Source organism: Myotis yumanensis, unplaced genomic scaffold, assembly GCF_028538775.1.
Source record: "Myotis yumanensis isolate MYYU_CA2020_CCGP unplaced genomic scaffold, mMyoYum1.0.hap1 SCAF_21, whole genome shotgun sequence".
NCBI lineage: Eukaryota > Metazoa > Chordata > Mammalia > Chiroptera > Vespertilionidae > Myotis > Myotis yumanensis.
This window is the reverse complement of record NW_027223772.1, coordinates 13,466,189-13,485,095: the sequence shown is the minus strand read 5'-3', so window position 1 is coordinate 13,485,095 and position 18,907 is coordinate 13,466,189. Positions and strand designations below refer to the sequence as shown.

Genomic DNA, 18,907 nt, shown 5'->3' with positions numbered 1-18,907 from the left:
ATAAAGAGTGAATAAAATTGTATTGATTTTAGAATGTATTCAAACATAGCTGGGTATATATGAAGCATATGGTAACCACAAACTAAAATTCTGTAAGGATATACAAAAGAAATAGAAAAGAATCCAAAAGCAACACTACAGAAAGTCACATACATACAAGAGAGCAAGAGAATAAGAAAAAGAAACAGAACTACAAAAACAATCAGAAAACAATAAAATGGCAATAACCATTTTAAATGTAAATGGATTAAATGCTCCAATCAAAAGACACAGAGTGGCTGGATAGGCTTAAAAAAAACCAACAAACAAGAAATGTACATACACTGTCTACAAGAGATCCTCTTCAGATCAAAAGTCACACACAGGCTGAATGAAAGTAAAAATGATATTGCATAAAAACAGAAATGAAAAAATAAGCTGGAGTAACTACTTATTTCAGACAAAATGGACTTTAAAACAAAGGCTATAACAAGGGACAAAAAAGAACATTGATAAAGAGATCAATCCAACAATTTAACTCCTGTAAACATCTGCATACCCAACATAGGAGCACAAATACATAAAGCAATTACTGATGGACAGAAAGGAGGAGATTGTCAGAAATATAATAATAATAGGGGACTTCTCCATTCATATCAATAAATACTTCATCAAGAAAGAAAATCAACAAGGAAACAGTGGCCTTAAATGACATATTAGGCCAAATGGATTTAACTGATATATTTAGGACATTTCACCCAAAAGCAAAACATACATTCTTTTCAAGTGCACATGGAACATTTTCCAGGACAGACCACATATTTGGCTACAAAACAAGTCTCAATAAATTTAGAGACTGACGTCACATCAAGCACATTCTTTCATCACAATGGTATGAAACTAGAAATCCATTACAAGAAGAAAACTAAAAACACAATGACCCAAAAATAAATGGGATACAGCCAAAGAGTCCTGAGAAGGAAATTTATAGTAATATAAGCCTACCTCAAGAAACAAGAAAAATCTCAAATATTCTATCTAAACTTTCACCTAAAGGAGCTAGACAAAGAACTTTAAAACCTAAAAGTGAGTAGAAGGAACGAAACAATAATTTTAGAGCAGAAGTAAATGCAATAGTTTAGATAAACAAACAAAACAAAACAAGGTCAAGGAAACCAAGAGCAGGTTCTTTGAAAAGATGAACAGCATTGATATACCTTTAGCCAAACTCATCCAGAAAAAGAGGGAAGGGGGCCCCAAATAAATAAAATCAGAAATGAAAAAAAGTGACAATAAACATCACAAAAAAGCAAAGGATTATAAGGTAATACTATACACAATTATATATGCCAACTAAATGAACAACCTGAAAGAAATGGATAAATTCCTAGAAACATACAATCTTCCAAGACTGAGTCAAGAAGAAACAAAAAAACTGAACAGACCAATAACTAATAGCAAAATCACATAAGTAATCAAAAACACTTTCCAACAGACAAAATCCCTGGGCCAGATGGCTTCACAGGTGAATTTTACCAAACATTCAAATAAAAATTAATACCTATCCTCCTCAAACTGTTCCAAAAAACTGAACAGTGAAAGCTCCAAAATTCACTTTACGAGGCCCACATTTCCCTGATACCAAAACTAGACAAAGACACTACAAAAAAATAAATTATAGGCCAATATCCCTGAACACAGATGCAAAAATCCTCAACAAAATATTAGCAAAGCAACTTCACAATTAATTAAAAAGATAGCCATACCCCATGATCAAGTGGGATTTATTCCTGGGATGAAAGGCTGGTTCAATATCCACAAATCAATTAGTATGATACACCACAGAAACAAAATGAAGAATAAAAATCGTATCAAAAGAAAGCATCTTCTTTAAGAAAAGGAAGGGAAAAGAAAAAAGAAGAGGAACAAGACAGAGTTGTCCACTTTCACCACTTTTATTCAACACAGTACTGGAAGTCCTTGTCATAGAAATCAGACAAGAAAAAGATACAAAAGGCATCAAAATTGGAAAGGAAGAAGTAAAACTTCAGATGACATGATACTATATATAGAGAACCCTAAAGGACCCACCCAAAGAAACCTATTAGAACTAACAAATTAATCAGTAAAGGATATAAAATTAATATTCAGAAATCAGTTGCCTTTTTATATACTAGTAACAACACTATTAGAGAAATTCAGAAACCAATTGTGCTCATTGGAAGAATTAACATAATTAACACATTTTGTACCGCTCAGTTTTCTCGTGTTTTGCGCGCCATCTGTTAAGGACCGCTCACGAGTGTCCTTGTTTTTCACGCCCATGGAAAAAGGAGCGAATCTAGATACTTATGTAAATTTTGTTTGGTCCCTCTTCATAGAGGAAAATGTTTTATGCAGTACCATACGTTAAAAAAGTACTAGGAACTTTGTTTGTTTTTGTAAATAAAAATGTTATAATTATTGAAAAACAACACCTAAAGTGCATTATGATGATTTAAATAACGTGCAGTTTGCCCAAAAACGTGCGGTCCCTGGCGTATGTCTTAGAGATTTCTATGCGGTACACAATGTGTTAAAATGTCCATACTACCCAAAGCAATCTATCAATTTCAATGCCATCCCTATCAAAATACCAATGGCGTTTTCACAGAACTATAACAAATAATCCTAAAAATTATATGGAACCTCAAAAGACCTTGACTAACCTAAGAAATCTTGAGAAAGAAGGACAAAGTTGGATATCATGCTACCTGATATTAAACTACTAGAGGCCCGTTGCACGAAGATTCGTGCAATAGGCCTTCCCTTCCCCTGGCTGCCAGTACCGGTTTTCCTCCAACACCCGGGACCCAGGCCTTCGTGGCTCCAGCTGGAGCCTTCAGTCTTCGCTTCGTTTCTACGTATGCAAATTAACCGCCATCTTTGTTGGGTTAATTTGCATACTCTCCTGATTGGCTGGTGAGCATAGCAGAGGGATGGTCAATTTACATGTTTGTCTATTATTAGGTAAGATATTATAAGTCTACAGTAATCAAAACAGCATGGTATTGGCATAAAAACAGACACATAGATCAATGGAACAGAATAGCCCAGAAATAAACCCACACTTATATGGTCAGTAATCTATGGCAATGGAGGCAAGAAAATACAATGGGGATAAGATTAGTCTCTCCAAAAAAGGAACACTTGTGCACTGCTGGTGGGAATGCAGACTGGTGCAACCACTATGGAAGACAGTATGGAGTTTCCTCAAAAAGCTGAAAATGGAACTCCCATTTGACCCTGTGATCCCACTTCTAGGAATATATCCCAAGAAACCAGAAACACCAATCAGAAAGGATATATGTACCCATATGTTCATAGCAGCACAATTCACCATAGCTAGGATCTGGAAACAGCCTAAGTGCCCATCAGTAGATGAATGGATTAGAAAACTGTGGTACATCTACACGATGGAATACTATGCTGCTGTAAAAAAGAAGGAACTCTTACCATTTGCAACAGCATGGATGGAACTGGAGAGCATTATGCTAAGTGAAATAAGCCAGTCAATGAAGGAAAAATACCACATGATCTCACTCATTCATGGATAATAGAGACCATTATAAACTTTTGAACAATAATAGATACAGAGGCAGAGCTGCCTCAAACTGATTGTCAAACTGCAGTGGGAAGGCCAGAGAGGGTTGGGGGGCAGAAGGGAGGGGAGTAAGAGATCAACCGAAGGACTTGTATGCATGCATATAAGCATAACTAATGGACATAAGACTCTGGGGGGTAAGGGAGGGCAGGGGATTGTCAAGGGTGGGGGGGGGGGGGGAGGACACATATGTAATACCGTTTGTAATACTTATTATAATATTTTTTAAAAAAAGAATAAAAAAAAAAGAGATTAGTCTCTCCAACAAAAGATACTGGGAAAACGACAGATGCATGCAAAAAAACAAAAACAAAACAAAACTAGATCACTTTCTTACAACATATACAAGGATAAACTAAAAATGTATTAAAGACTTCAATGTAATACCTGAAATCATAGAACTCCTTGAAGAAAGCATAGGCAGTAACTCTTTGACATCGCTCTTTGCAGTATTTTTTTAAGTATGTTTCCTCAGGCAAGAAAAACAAAAGAAAAAATAAACTAAAAATGTTTTTGCAGATCAAAGGAAACCATTAACAAAACAAAAGACAACACACTAAATGGGAAAGGAACTTATTCGTAAGTGATACATCCAATATGGAGTTAATCCCCAAATATACACCTGAGCACCAAAAAACAAACAAAACAGAGGACCTGAATAGACTTTTTTCCCAAAGAAGACATATAGATGGCCAACAGACATATGAAAAGATGCTCAACATCACCAATCAAGAGGGAAATGCAAATCAAAACCACAATGAGATACCACCTCACACCTATCAGGATAGATATCAATAAATCAACAAACACCAGGTGCTCATGAACTACTGAAAAAGTGAGATTACAAATTGGTACAGCCACCATCTATATATATATAAAACCTGAATATGCAAATACAGTGGGGCCTTGACTTACGAGTGTCCCGACTAACGAGTTTTTCGAGATATGAGCTATCTCTTGGCCGATTTTTTCTTTGAGTTGTGAGCTAAAATTTGAGTTACGAGCCAGCTTCAGATACCCCACCGCTAGTTGGCGCAGCGAACGTCACAGTGAACGCCACAACATCAGCCCAGCATAACGTGTCTCACTCATTCACTTCTTGATTTGACATACGAGTAATTTGAGTTATGAGCTCCATCATGGAACGAATTAAACTCGTAAGTCAAGGCCCCACTGTAGACTGAACAGCAGAACCGAACAACTGGTTGCTATGACGTGCACTGACCACCAGGGGGTGCACCCGGAACATGGAGGTGTCTGCCACAGTGGGATAGTGGAACAGGTGAGTGGGGTTGCCGGACCAAGGCAGGGCACTGGTCACTGTCATGGGGCGAGCTTCTGGTGATTATTGAAAATTGTTTGCTCCCATGCACCATGGTCCGGTCCGGTGCTTGCACCTGGTGTCCATGCCGGCCCGCTCCCACCTGCTGCTGGTCCTGATCGCCTCTCAGGGCTTCTCCACCTCCCCCTGCTCCTGAGGTGCAATTGGGGCTGGCAGCTGCCTCTTACACCCCCTCCGGCGACAGCCCTGCTCACATCTGCAGCTGGCACCGGAGCTGCCACTCACACTCACTGCCAGCACTGGTCCCAATTGCTCGGCGCTGTCAGCGGGTGCGAGTGGCGGCTGCTGGCCCCGATCGCCCCTTAGGGCTTCTCCACCTCTCCCTGCTCCTGAAGGGTGATTGGGGTAGCAGCCTCCGCTCACACCCGCTGCTGGCACCAGCCCCAATCACTCTGTGCCTTCAGCGGGTGCAAGCGGGGCCAGTGCCGTCAGTGTATGGGAGCAGCCATGGCAGGAGCGGGGATACTAGCAGAGAGGGGACCAGGGCATCAGTGGGAGGGGCCAGGCGGGTGAGCAGAGGATGGGCCGAGATCCGCCCCTGTGCCCACCGCAGCCTCTCGGCCCACAGTTCCTTTCAAGGTGCACGAATTCGTGCAGTGGGCCCCTAGTGAAAAATAATATAGAATTTCCTTAAAAAATTAAAAATAGAATTACCATATGACCCAGTAATCCCACTTTTGGATATTTATCCAAAGAAATCCATAACACTAATTCAAAAAGACATATGCACCCCTATGTTCATTGCAGCATTATTTACAATAGCCAAGTTATGGAATAAATGAAGATAAAATAAACTTTAATTTTTCTTATTTAAAACTGAATGGATAACATTTTGTTCAAAATAATATTAGCAAATGGATCAGAGAAGGAATTAGAATATTTTGTATTAAAAGGTATTGTTACTACCATTGAAGTACTGCAATGTTAAAGTGGATTTAGAATAGTTGTAAACGTATATTGAAAATTCTAGGGTTAAAAAAGTTTTTTAAAAGCATATACAGTTGACCCTTGAACAATGCTGGGGTTAGGATAGCCAACACTCCACAGAGCCCAAAATCCACATATTAACTCCTGACTCCCCCAAAACTAACTACTAATAGCCTACTGTTGACCAGAAGCCTTATCAATAACATAAAGAGTCAACACTCTTTATGTTATATACTGTTATATTATATATGTTTTGTATTCTGTATTTTTATAATACCGTAGAGAAAATGGTATTTAAAAAGTTGTAAAATACATTTACAGTATTTAGTGAAAAAAAAATCCATGTATAAGTGGACCTGTACAGTTAAATCCACACTGTTCAAGGGCCAATGGTAACTGACATGCTAAAAAAAAAATGGAATTATGTAAAACTAGAGGCTCGGTGCACAGATTCATGCACCGGTGGAGTCCCTCAGCCTGGCCTGCAGGGATTGGGCTGAAACCGGCTCTCCCACATCCCCTGAGGGGTCCAGATTGTAAGAGGGTGTCCTCAGGTGACACACCCCAGAATCGGGCTCCCTCCTCTCTGGTTCCAGGTGTGTCACCCGAGAACCGCAGCTACCAAGTCACAGCAGCTTGGCAGCTCCTGCGTTGAGCATCTGCCTCCTGGTCGTCAGTGCGTGTCAGATGGTCAGGCGGTCACTTAGGCTTTTATATAGAGAGATGCTCAATTAAAACCATAAAAGGCAGAAAATGATTAGAAGACAAAAATTGGAAGAAGCAATGGCAAAGAGGATACAGTAGCAAATATGGCAAATACTAATCCAACAATCAACTTAAATACCAGTGGCCTAAACACACCAATTAAAACAGATTGTCATACTCCATCAAAAACAAAACCACACTGTATGCTGTCTATAAGAAATACACTTTAGCCCTAGCTGGTTTGGCTCAGTGGATAGAGTGCCAGCCTGTAGACTAAAGGGTTCCAGGTTTTGATTCCAGTCAAGGCACATGCCCAGGTTGTGGGCTCAATCCCCTAGGGGGGTGAGGGGACATGTAGGAGGCATCCAATCATCATTGATATTTCTATCTCTCTCTCCCTCTCTGAAATCAATAACAAAATATTTTTTTAAAAAGATACATTTACATTAAAAACAAAGAAATGGGAAAGATATGCCATGCTAACAGTGATCAAAAGAAAGCAGGCACAGCTGTATTAATTTCAGAAAGAGATTTCAGAGCAAGGAAATGTCACTGTGGACAAAGGCATTTCACTCTGACAAAGATGTCAATTCTCCAATATTACATAACAATCCTGGATGTACACATACCTAAGAAGAGAGCATCAAACTATAGGAGGCAAAACTGACAGAACTACAAGGAGTAATAGAAGAAAATCCATTATCATAGTCAGAAGACTTCGATACCTCTTTATCACACATAAATGGACAGATCCAACTAGGACATGGTTCAACTGAATAGCTGATATCTATCACCTACTTTATCCAACATCACCTTCTCAAGTTCCCGAGGAGTATTCATCAAGATAGACCACATTCTGGACCATAAAACACAGTCAGAGATAAAGGCACTTTTTGGTTTGTTTTGTTAAAAACAAAAAACCCAGGGCACAGGATTTTTGTTTGCAGGCACTGACCTGAGGCGTCTGTGGAGAGAGGGCATTGGGGACTGGAGTTGCCTGAGGAGAGGCTGGGGTGGGACACATGGAAAAGAGATGGCCAGAAGGCCTGCAATTAGCGCCCCCACCCCACTACCGAACCCCAGCAGCCATTTTTCCTAAGAGGCTCAGGCCCCTCCCAGCAGCAACAGCTGGGGAGAAAGCAAATACCCAACCCACAGGGATACACTGGCCCCACACTCAGGTACAGTCACGTAGTTGGGTACCCCACGATGGCTGGGGTGGGGAGGACCTTCATATCACCTGTGACATTATCAGGGGCTGCCTGACGGCCCTGCCCATGGAGTCCTCCCAATCACACATCCCCAGAGTTTTGTATGTGCCTGTGAGCCATCTACTTGTTGACTTGCAGATGTGCCTCTGGGAGTACACAGTATTCAGCACCAAGCCTCGACTCTGCCACTAGGGTTCACAGAGGCTCCCGGAGCCCGGTGATAGCAGTACTTGTACGTGCTAGGACTGCTACAAGGATTAAATGAGCTACTGCATGGAACACCCTCAGCCTTGTCTGCCATGTGGCAGTCTGAAATGTGGGGCTGTCTGATACAACGACAGCTTTCTTGTACCTGTGTTTGTGTCAGTGACAATGCCACTCACTCGTGTTAGTGGAACAGGGCCTCTGAGCTCTCATCATTGATGTTTCTATCTCTCCCTCTGCTTCCTCTCTGAAATCAATACAAATATATTTTTTAAAAAGAATACACTTGAAGGAATCAAAGGCAGGAAAACAATCCAATTAAAAACTGGGCAAAGGATCTGAATAGACACTTCTCTAAAGAGGACACACAAATGGCCAACAGGCATATGGAAAAATGCTCAACATCAATCATCAGAGAGAGGCAAATTAAAATTACGAGGTATCACCTCATTCCTGCCAGGATGGCTATCATCAATAAATCAAGAAATAGCAAGTGCTGGTGAGGATGTGGAGAAAAGGGAACCCTAGTACTCTGCTGGCATATGAGTGACTGGTGCAGCCATTGTAGAAAACAGTATGGAGTTTCCTCAAAAACTTAAAAATGGAATCTATCTTAAGAATACCAAACATCAATCAGAAAGAATATATGCATCCCTATGTTCACAGCAGCATTATATTTAGTATAGATAAGATATGAAAACAGCCCGAGTGCCCATCAGTAGATAAAAAAGCAGAGGTACATTTACACAATGGAATACTATTCGGCTATAAAAATGAAGGATATCTTACATTTAACACTAACCCAAGCAAGTTGAAAACATCCAAAACTTGGAAGTTACCAAGATATCCCTTCAGTCGGGAATAAATAAACTGTACTATGTCCAAACAATAGAATACATTCCATACTAAAAAAAAAAATGAGATATCAAGCCATGAAAAGACAGACAAACCTTAAGTGCATATTACCAAGAAAGAACCAATCTGATAACACTACTTACTGTCTAAGTATATGATACTCTGGAAAAGGCAAAACTATCTTCTATCTATACATATAAAAGCCTAAGCAACCAGCTGACCAGCCCACTGTCTGATAGCTATGACGCACACTGACCACCAGGGGTCAGACTCTCAACGCAGAAGCGGAAACCACAGGCATGGAAACATGGAACAAACTGATGAATCTCAGAGGGGAGGTGGAGGGAGGAGGGCGGGAAGAGATTAACCAAAGATCTTATATGCATACTAGAGGCCCAGTGTAGGGATTTGTGCACCGGTGGGGTCCCTCGGCCTGGCCTGCAGCTCTCCAACATGTCCTGAGGGGTCCTGGATTGCGAGAGGGCGCAGGCCAGGCTGAGGGACCCGAATGGTGCATGATCGGGGCAGGGGAGGGACCTCGGGAGGACTCTAGGGCGTGTCCAGCCTGTCTCACCCAGTCCCGATCGGCTGGACCCCAGCAGCAAGGTAACCTACCGGTAGGAGCATCTGCCCCCTGGTGGTCAGTGTGCATCATAGCTAACGGTCGAATGGTTGAACAGTAACCTAGGCTTTTATATATATAGACTAAAGGCCCGGTGCATGAATCCCTCAGCCTGGCCTGCGCCCTCTCACAATCCGGCACCCCTCAGGGGATGTCGGAGAGCCAGTTTCAGGCCGATCCCAGCAGGCCAAGCTGAGGGACCCTAGTGAAGACAATAAAAAGCCAATGGGCTGAAGGGATTAAGAAGTACAAATTGGCAGTTACAAAATAGTCATGGGCATATAAAGTATAATACAGGTAATATAGTCAATAATATTGTAATAACTATGTACTGGACTTACCGGGGGGATCACTTTGTAAGTTATATATATAAGTGTCTAACTACTACACTGTACACCTGAAACCAATATAATAAATATTGAATGTCAACTTAATTAAAAAATGAAAAAAAATATGTCAGTGGTTGCCAGGGGTTGAGGGTGGGGGAGGGATTAACAGCTGGAGCACAGGGATTTTTAGGATAGTGAAACTATTGTGTATGATACTATAATTGTGGATAAATGTCATTTTACATTTGTCAAAATCCACAGAATGTATAACACAGAGTGCACCCTAAGGTTAACCCTGGACCCTGGGTGATGATGCTGTGTTAGCGTGGGTTCATCAATTGTAACAAATGTACATCCCCATGTGAGACTATACTAGTGGTTGAGGCTAGGGAGAGGAAGGGGTATATGAGAAATCATTGTACCCTCTGTTCAATTTTGTTGTAAATTTAAGATTCTTCAAAAAAATTAAGTGCATTTTTAAAAGTCCTTTTGAAAAGAATAAAGAGGTATTATTAAGACTTATTCTTCCATCATCAACACTTAAATAAGAGATAAGTGATGCCTTTAATGTTGAGGAAAAATAATTTTGAACCCTGTACCCAAGAAAACCAACTGACATTTACATTCATGTATGGGCTCAGAATTCACATCTCACACAAATCTCTCCAAGTTTCAGAGGATACTCTTAAGAAACCAAGAGAGAAAAGTGCACCATAAACACACATGAGCCAAGCAACCACAGATATAACCCTGGAATGCAGAAGGCCAAAAGGGCATCTGTGAAGCTGGCTGAGAGCCATAGAGATGAAGCAAGAGACCAGGGACTCACGGAGCTGTCAAGAAGCCAGCACCACACAGTAGGAAGATAAATTAGTCTTATCATAAAGATTAATAACTGACATTTTTCAAAAGAGTTTCTGAAAGGAGAGACTAAAATGGATGAGATAAGGACAGAAAAAGGAAAGCCAAACAGGTCCTTACATGACAAGATATTTAACCTCACACTGAAAACTACACTGAGACACACCATTTCTCACCCATTGGATGGACAAAAATCCATGTAGTGGGGAATATACTAATCTGGAAAGACAGTAGGAGAAACATATCCATACTGCCTGCTGGTAGGAATGAAAATGGTACAAGGTCATGGAGGGGAATCTGGTGGCATCCCACAGAATTACACAGGCACTAAGATATGACTCAATCTTTCCCGGCAGGTGTAGCACAGGGGTTGAGTGTCAACCTATGAACCAGGAGGTCACAGTTTGATTCCTAGTCAGGGCACATGCCCAGGTTGTGGGTTCGATCCCCAGTAGGAGGTGTGCAGGAGACAGCCAATCAATGATTCTCATCAATGATGTTTCTATTTCTCCCTCTCCCTTCCTCACTGCTATTAATAAAATGAAATAAAATTATTTTTTAAAAAAGATTTGACTCAATCCTCCTGTTGGGCATCTATCCCAATGAAAACACTAATAAGACATATATGGACCACTGCAATTATTATTTCTGATAGCAGAAATGTAGAAACAACCCAAATGTCCAAATGATTGACTACTGAACAAACTAATATGCCACATCCACACAAATGAATTTTATATAATTGAAAAGAGCCATGAGGAAGATCCCTGTACATTGCTAAGGAGTGGTCACCAGGACATACAGTTTAGTGGAAAACAGAAAAGTAGATAGGTGTGTGTATATAGTCACTGATGTCAGTTTGTAATGGAAAGTGGGTTATATCACCTCTCTGAGCATCACAGATTTTTCAGTGGAAAACAGAACAAGATTCTTTACTAGGTACCTACATCTCTTTTGTTGACAGAAGTGAGAAAACAGTCGTATTTACAAATTACGTGTTCTAGGGCTCACAAAATAGTTATTTAAACTACACTAAACTGCCCTGGCTCGATAGCTCAGTTGATAAGAGTATTGTACCAATACGCCAAGGTTGCAGGTTCAAACCCCAGTCAGGGCACATACAAGAGTCAACCAATGAATCTGTAAATAAGTGGAACAACAAGTCAATGATTTTCCCTCTCCCTTTCTCTCTACAAATCAATCAATCAATACAAAATAAAAAACTGCACTAAACCATGATGGACAAGAAAAACTATGCAAACTAAACTTTTCTAACAGAAGCACATTCAGACACATGTCCCAAAACTACCAACTTTTAACTTAACTTTGGTCTTTATCTTTGGAACATCTGAATTCACACAAGTATGTTCCAGCAACTCAACTGGATTAGCAATACTCAACAATGCCCCTCCACACCACACTCACTGCCTCTAACCCTCTCAATTCACTCATTCCTCCCCTGTGAGCACCTTTTCCTCCTGTGAAATTTCCCTGGGAAGCTGTCGAGGTAACACTCTCCCTGCTGCGTAGCCATTTAATAAGCCCAGCTTTGAAAGACCAGCAGTCATTGCTGAGGGTGCCACTTCAACAGAGGTAAAGGAGTAGGACTTTATAACTTTTTTGGGTGAAATCAGGAAATCTGATATGTGGTATTTTCATACAAGCAGGAAATCTGAAATCTCTATAGAGAAAACACCCACAAATAGTAACATGTGAAGGCCCCAATAATATATGTGAAGTCCACCAGGAAACAAGGCCCACTTTCACACACACAGATTCCAATCAACTTCTCTGTGCCTTGCTAGAAGATCTGCCTTAGACGGAAAGACATTTAAGAGAAACCTCCGGATGAAACACAGAGACTAAAAGCAAAGAGACACAAAGACACACATAAGAGGCAGAGCTAATTCAAGAAAAGCTTTTAAAAAATATAATATTGAGCCTCAGAGATATAAGCTACTTACATCTATGAAATAAATAATAGCGACTTCAGAGGAATGGCAGTGTAAGGGCGCAACTTTTTCTCTCCCACAGACATTTCAACAAGTTACCATATATAATTCAACAAAGAAATCCCTGCTTACCCCACACATACCTGAGAGACCCCCTCTGTCCCACAGAGAAAGAGAACCACAGAACCCTGCCGCTGCTTAAACTCCCAAGAATTGCCTCCCACTGCCCTTATAGTCAGGTCCAGGAGCATATTATCTGTAAACCAGGAGCTATTGCAATAGAATTGCTGTTTCCCTCTGTGACTGATCTCCAGGATGGGTGCTTGGGGCATAATGGCAACCATTATGGTGAGGATAAAACATACCCCCCCCACCCACCCCCAGCAGTGCGGCTGTACTGTCCTATGGAAGCTGTGAAGGTTCAAATCTGGGAGACCACAGAGGTAAAAATTCTAGTAGCACCATCTACTAGAATATAGTAGAAAGACCTCTTCAGAGATAAATGCAAAAATAAAGGAGGATAGCAAATACCTTGAAAAACCATAGCAACGAAAATGACCAGAAAGAAAATGAAAAATCCCTAGAAAGTAGGCTGTAAATGAAAGAGATTTCAACACTGCAGTTCTGAAAATACTCAGATGCGAGAAAATACTGGCAGGCAATTCAGTGCACTCAGAAACAAATCAACGAACAGAATGAGTATTTTAACAACGGAATTGAAATTTTAAAAAGAACCCATCAGAAATCCTGGAAATGAAGCATGCAATTAAGGAAATAAAGAGTGATCTACTGAGCATAGAAAACAGAACCAAGCAGTGGTTCTCAACCTTCCTAATGCCACGACCCTTTAATATAGTTCCTCATGATGTGGTGACCCCCAACCATAAAATTATATTCGTTGCTACTTCATAACTGTAATTTTGCTACTGTTATGAATCATAATGTAAATATCTGATATGCAGGATGTATTTTCAGGGATAGCAACCCACAGGTTGAGAACCGCTGAATTAGAGGACAGAACTAGTGATACCAAAGATAGGAATCAAGAAATAACATAGAGGGAAGAAGAGAGAGACCTGAGAATAAAGAAAAATGAAAAGACTCTACAAGACCTATCTGACTGCATCAGAAAAAGCAGTATTAGAATTATAGGCACTGCAGAGGAGAAAGACAGGGAGCATGGAATGGAGAGTCTATTAAAACAAATAGTGGATGAGAACTTCCCAAATCCATGGAAAGAACTAAATCCTCAAATCCAAGAAGCAAAAAGAACACCTATTTACCTCAATCCAAAGAGGCCCTCTCCAAGGCACGTGGTATTGAAGCTGTCAAAAATTAAAAGAAAAAATTCTCAAAGCAGCCAGGGAAAAGAAGGAAGTGACCTACAAAGGAAAACCCATTTTCATCTGATTTCTTAGCAGAAACTCTACAATCCAGAAGAGAGTGGAACCAAATATTCAAACGTCTGAAAGAGAGGAATTATCAGCCGTGAATAATATATCCAGCAAAATTACCCTTTAAATATGAAAGAGAAATAAAGATATTCCCAGACATACAGAAGCTGAGGGATTTTATCACCAGAAAACCTCCATTGCAGGAAATACTCAAGGGAGTTATTCTACCTGAAACATAAAACATAAGGTAACAACACTACAAGAAAGATAACTAAAAAAATTACAGCATAAACAGGGATAATTTTTGACAACAAAAACATACAAGGGAAGGGGAAAGGTCTGAACTGGCAAAGGAAAATGAAAATCAGATGCACTCAAAAGGAAAAAAACTACAGATTATATATGTAACTTCATTCTTTATACACCTAATGGTAACCACACACAAAAATCCCAAACCAGGACATATAGCTTAAAAAAAAAAAAAAAGAAAGAAAAACAAAAACAAACAAACAAAAAAGGAAACAGATGAAAGATGTATGGAACACCACCAAACAAAAATCACACAGAAACATAAAGGAAAAGAACCAATGGAGGCACAGAGCTACCACAAAACAAAAAATAAAATGGCTATAGGAAATCCTCATACATCAATAATTACCCTAAATGTAAATGGTCTGAATTCACCAATAAAGAGGCAGAGTTGCAGAATGGATTAAAAAACAAAACCCAACCATATGCTGCCTATAAGAGACATATCTAAGCTGCAAAGACAAAGATAGATTCAAAGTAAAAGGGTGACAAATGACTCTCTAAGCAAATAACACACACAATAAAGCAGGTGTAGCCATCCTTATATACGACAACATAGATTTCAAGATAAAGAAAAATGAGACAAAGATGGATACATTATAATAGCGGTTCTCAACCTGTGGGTCATGATCCCTTTGGGGGTCGAACGACCCTTTCACAGGGGTTGCCTAAGACCATCGGAAAACACATATATAATTACATATTGTTTTTGAGATTAATCACTATGCTTTAATTATGTTCAATTTGTAACAATGAAATTGGGGGTCACCACAACATGAGGAACTGTATTAAAGGGTCGCAGCATTAGGAAGGTTGAGAACCACTGCTTTATAATGATAAAGAAAACAGTACATCAAGAAAACATAACACTTCTTAATATATATGCACCCAACCAGGGAGCACCGAAATATATAAAACTACTTACAGAACTAAAGGGAGAAACAGATCAAAACACAATCATAATTGGAGACCTTAATACTCCATTGACAGCTCTAGACAGATCAACCAAAAAATCAATAAACAAACACCAGCATTAAATGAAACACCAGACCAAATGGACAAAATTACATTTACAGAACATTTCATCCCAGAACATCAGATTCTACATTCTTCTCCCGCACACTTGAAACATTATCAAGGAAGACTGTATGTTGATCACAAAATAAGCATCAAAAAATTCAGGAAGAGTGAAATTACACCAAGCATATCCTCTGACCATGATGCCTTGAAACTAGAAATCAACTGCAGAAAGGAAGAAAAGAAGCCCACAAATACGTGGAGATTAAACAACATACTATCAAAAAATGACTGGGTCAAAGAAGAAATAAAAGATGAGATCAAAAGATATATAGAGACAAACGAGAATGACAACACAAAATATCAAAACCTCTGGTATGCAGCGAAAGCAGTAACAAGAGGGAACTTTATATCATTACAGGCCTATCTCAAACAAGAGTAATCCCAAGTAAACAACCTAACATCACATCTTATAGGTACTACAAAAAGAACAAAAGCAACCCAAAGTCAGCAAGGAGAAAAGAAATAATAAAAATTAGAGCAGAGTAAGATGAATAAGAGAACAAAAAGACTACAAAATTTTAATAAAACGAAGAGTTGGTTCTTTGAAAATATTAATAAAATTTGTAATCCCTGGCTAGACTTAGTAAAGGGAAAAGACTTACATAAACAAAATAAAATATGAGAGAGAAGTCACCACAGGCATCACAGATATACAAAGGATCATACTAGAATATTATGAAAGACTATATGCCATCAAATTCAGTAACCTAGAAGAAATGGCTAAGTACCTAGAAATTTATATATCCTTCCTAGACTAAATCATGAAGAATTAGAAAATCTAAATAGACCGATCAGCAGTGAGGAAATTGAAACAACTATCAACCTCCCAAAAAAACAAAAGTCCAGGACCAGATAGCTTCACCAGTCAATCCCACCAAACATTCAAAGAAGATTTAAAACCTATCCTCTCAAACTCTTATAAAAAATTAAAGAGGCAATACTGCCTAATACATTCTACGAGGCTACCAAATAACCCTGATACCAAAACCTGTCAAAGATAACACACAAAAAGAAACTATAGACAAATATCTGTGATGAATACAGATCTAAAATCCTAAACAAAATACTAGCAAATCGAATACAACAGTACATCCAAAATATGATACATCACAATCAAGTGAGGATCATTCCAGGGGCACAAGGATGGTTCAACATACACATATTAATCAATGTAATACACCACATTAATAAAAGAAAGGATAAAAATCATATGACTTTATCAATAGATGCAGAAAAAGCATCTAAGATGCAACATCCAGTTATGATTAAAACCCTCAATAAAACAGGAATAGGACAGTACTTCAACATAATAAAGGTCTCAGCTAACATCAAATTCAAATGGCAAAAAACAAAGCTTTTCCCCTAAGATCAGGAACCAGACAAGGATGTCCACTCTCACCACTCTTATTCCACACTAGTGGCTCAGTGCACGAAATTCGTGCACGGGGGAGGGGGGGTGTCCTCAGCCCGGCCTGCACCCTCTCCAATCTGGGACCCCTCGAAGGATGTCCTACTGCCAATTTACAGGGATCAGGCCTAAACCGGCAGTTGGACATCCCTCTCGCAATCCGGGACTGCTGGCTCCTAACCGCTCACCTGCCTGCCTGATTGCCCCTAACCACTCTGCTTGCTTGCTGGCCTGCTTGCCCCCAATTGCCTCCCGCCGCCGGCCTGCTTGTCCCCAAATGCCCCTCCCGCCAGACTGATCACCGCCAACTGCCCCCCCCCCCCCCCCGCTGGCCTGCTCACCCCCACTTTCCCTCTCCACTGGCCTGTTTGTCCCCAATTGCCCCCCTGCAGGCCTGCTCACTCCAAACTGCCCCCCCCACTGTCCTGATCACCTCCAACTGACACCCACTGATGGCCTGCCTGGCCCCAACTGGCCCCGCTGCTGGTCTGCTTATCCCCAAAGGCCCCATCCCCCACCAGCCTGATCACTCACAATTGCCCTCCCCTCTTAGCCTCTAACTGCCTCTACCTCGGCCCCACCACGATGGCTTTGTCCAGAAGAACGTCCGGAAGGTCTCCTAGAAGGTCTCCCAGTCTAATTAGCATTTTACCCTTTTATTAGTATAGATAGAGACCTGGTGCACAGGTGGGGGCCAGCTGGTTTGCCCTGAAGGGTGTCCCGGATCAGGGTGGGGGTTCCCTTGGGGCGTGGGGCGGCCTGGGCGAGGGGCCTGTGGTGGTTTTCAGGCCGGCCACGCCCCCATGAGATGAGGGTCCCCACTGGGGTGCCTGGCCAGCCTTGGTGAGGGGCTGATGGCTGTTTACAGGCTAGCCAAGTCCCCGAGCGGGGATCCTCACCTCTTGAGGGTGTGGCCAGCTTGGGTGAGGGGCTGATGGCTGTTTGTAGGCTGGCCAAGCCCCCCAGCGGGGACCCTCACCCCATGAGGGTGTGGCCAGCCTGGGTGAGGGGCTGATGGCCATTTTCAGGCTGGCCACGCCAATGGGCTAGAAGCAGATATCTAGGATTTATTTAACTTCTATAATTGAAACTTTGTAGCCTTGGTCGGGCTCGAAGCCTGGGTTGCCCCTGGTAACCGAGGCTCCCAGCCCCTCCTTGAGCAGAGGCCACACCCACTGGAAGCAGGTATCTGAGATTTATTTATCTTCTATAATTGAAACTTTGTAGCCTTGAGCGGAGCCCACAGCCGGCCAGGGCAGGCGGGAAGCTTGGCTTCCTCCATCACCAGGAGCAACCCAAGCCTTTTTTTTTATATAGAATAGAGGCCTGGTGCATGAGTGGGGGCCGGCTGGTTTGCCCTTCAGGGTGGGGGTCCCCACTGGGGTGCCACTGGGGTGCCTGGCCAGCCTGGGTGAGGGGTCCCCACTGGGGTGCCTGGCCAGTCTGGGTAAAGGGTTGAGGGCCGTTTTTAGGCTGGCCAAGCCTCCCCAGCGACAGAAGCTCCCAGCCTCTCCTTTTTTTCTGGGATTTATTTACCTTCTATAATTGAAACTTTGTTGCCTGGAGTGGAGCTCAGAGCCGGACAGGGCTTGGTTCCTCCATCGCCAGGGGCAACACAAGGCTCCAGCTCCATGGCCACGGCCAGCTGAAAGCAGGTATCTGGGGTTTATTTACCTTCTATAATTGAAACTTTGTTGCCTGAGCTGCCAGGGCGGGTGGGAGGGAAAGCCTCTTGCGCTCCAGCTCCATGGCCACGGCCGGCTGAAAGCAGGTATCTGGGGTTTGTTTAGCTTCTATAATTGAAACTTTGTTGCTTTCGGAGCTCAGAGCAGGGCCGTGGCAGGCAGGGAACCTTGGCTTCCTCCATCACTGGAGCAAGCAAGCCTCCTGCTCGCTTCAGCTGTGTGGCTGCCAGCCGCCATCTTTGTTGGCAGTTAATTTGCATATCTCGCTGATTAGCCGATGGGAAGCGTAGCAAAGGTATGGTCAATTACCATGTTTGTCTATTATTAGGTAAGATAGTGCTGGAAGCCCTAACCAGAGCAATAAGGCAAAAGAAATAAATAAAAGGCATCCAAATAGGGAA

The 18,907-nt window shown here is 41.5% G+C and overlaps 1 protein-coding gene across 4 annotated transcripts in view; it reads right to left on the bottom strand.

Annotated features, from left to right (window-relative positions):
- Positions 1–18,907, bottom strand: part of SPIN1 (spindlin 1) — a 94,973-nt gene that overhangs the window by 34,630 nt on the left and 41,436 nt on the right. Inside the window, exon 1 of one of the 4 annotated variants that reach the window (XM_070400788.1) lies at positions 4,010–4,067. The exons of the other annotated variants lie outside the window; for them this stretch is intronic. Coding sequence (XP_070256889.1) covers positions 4,010–4,040 — 31 coding nt within the window. The 5' untranslated portion in view covers positions 4,041–4,067. Of the gene's footprint in view, positions 1–4,009; positions 4,068–18,907 lie in introns of those variants that run through there. 4 annotated transcript variants of the gene reach the window in all.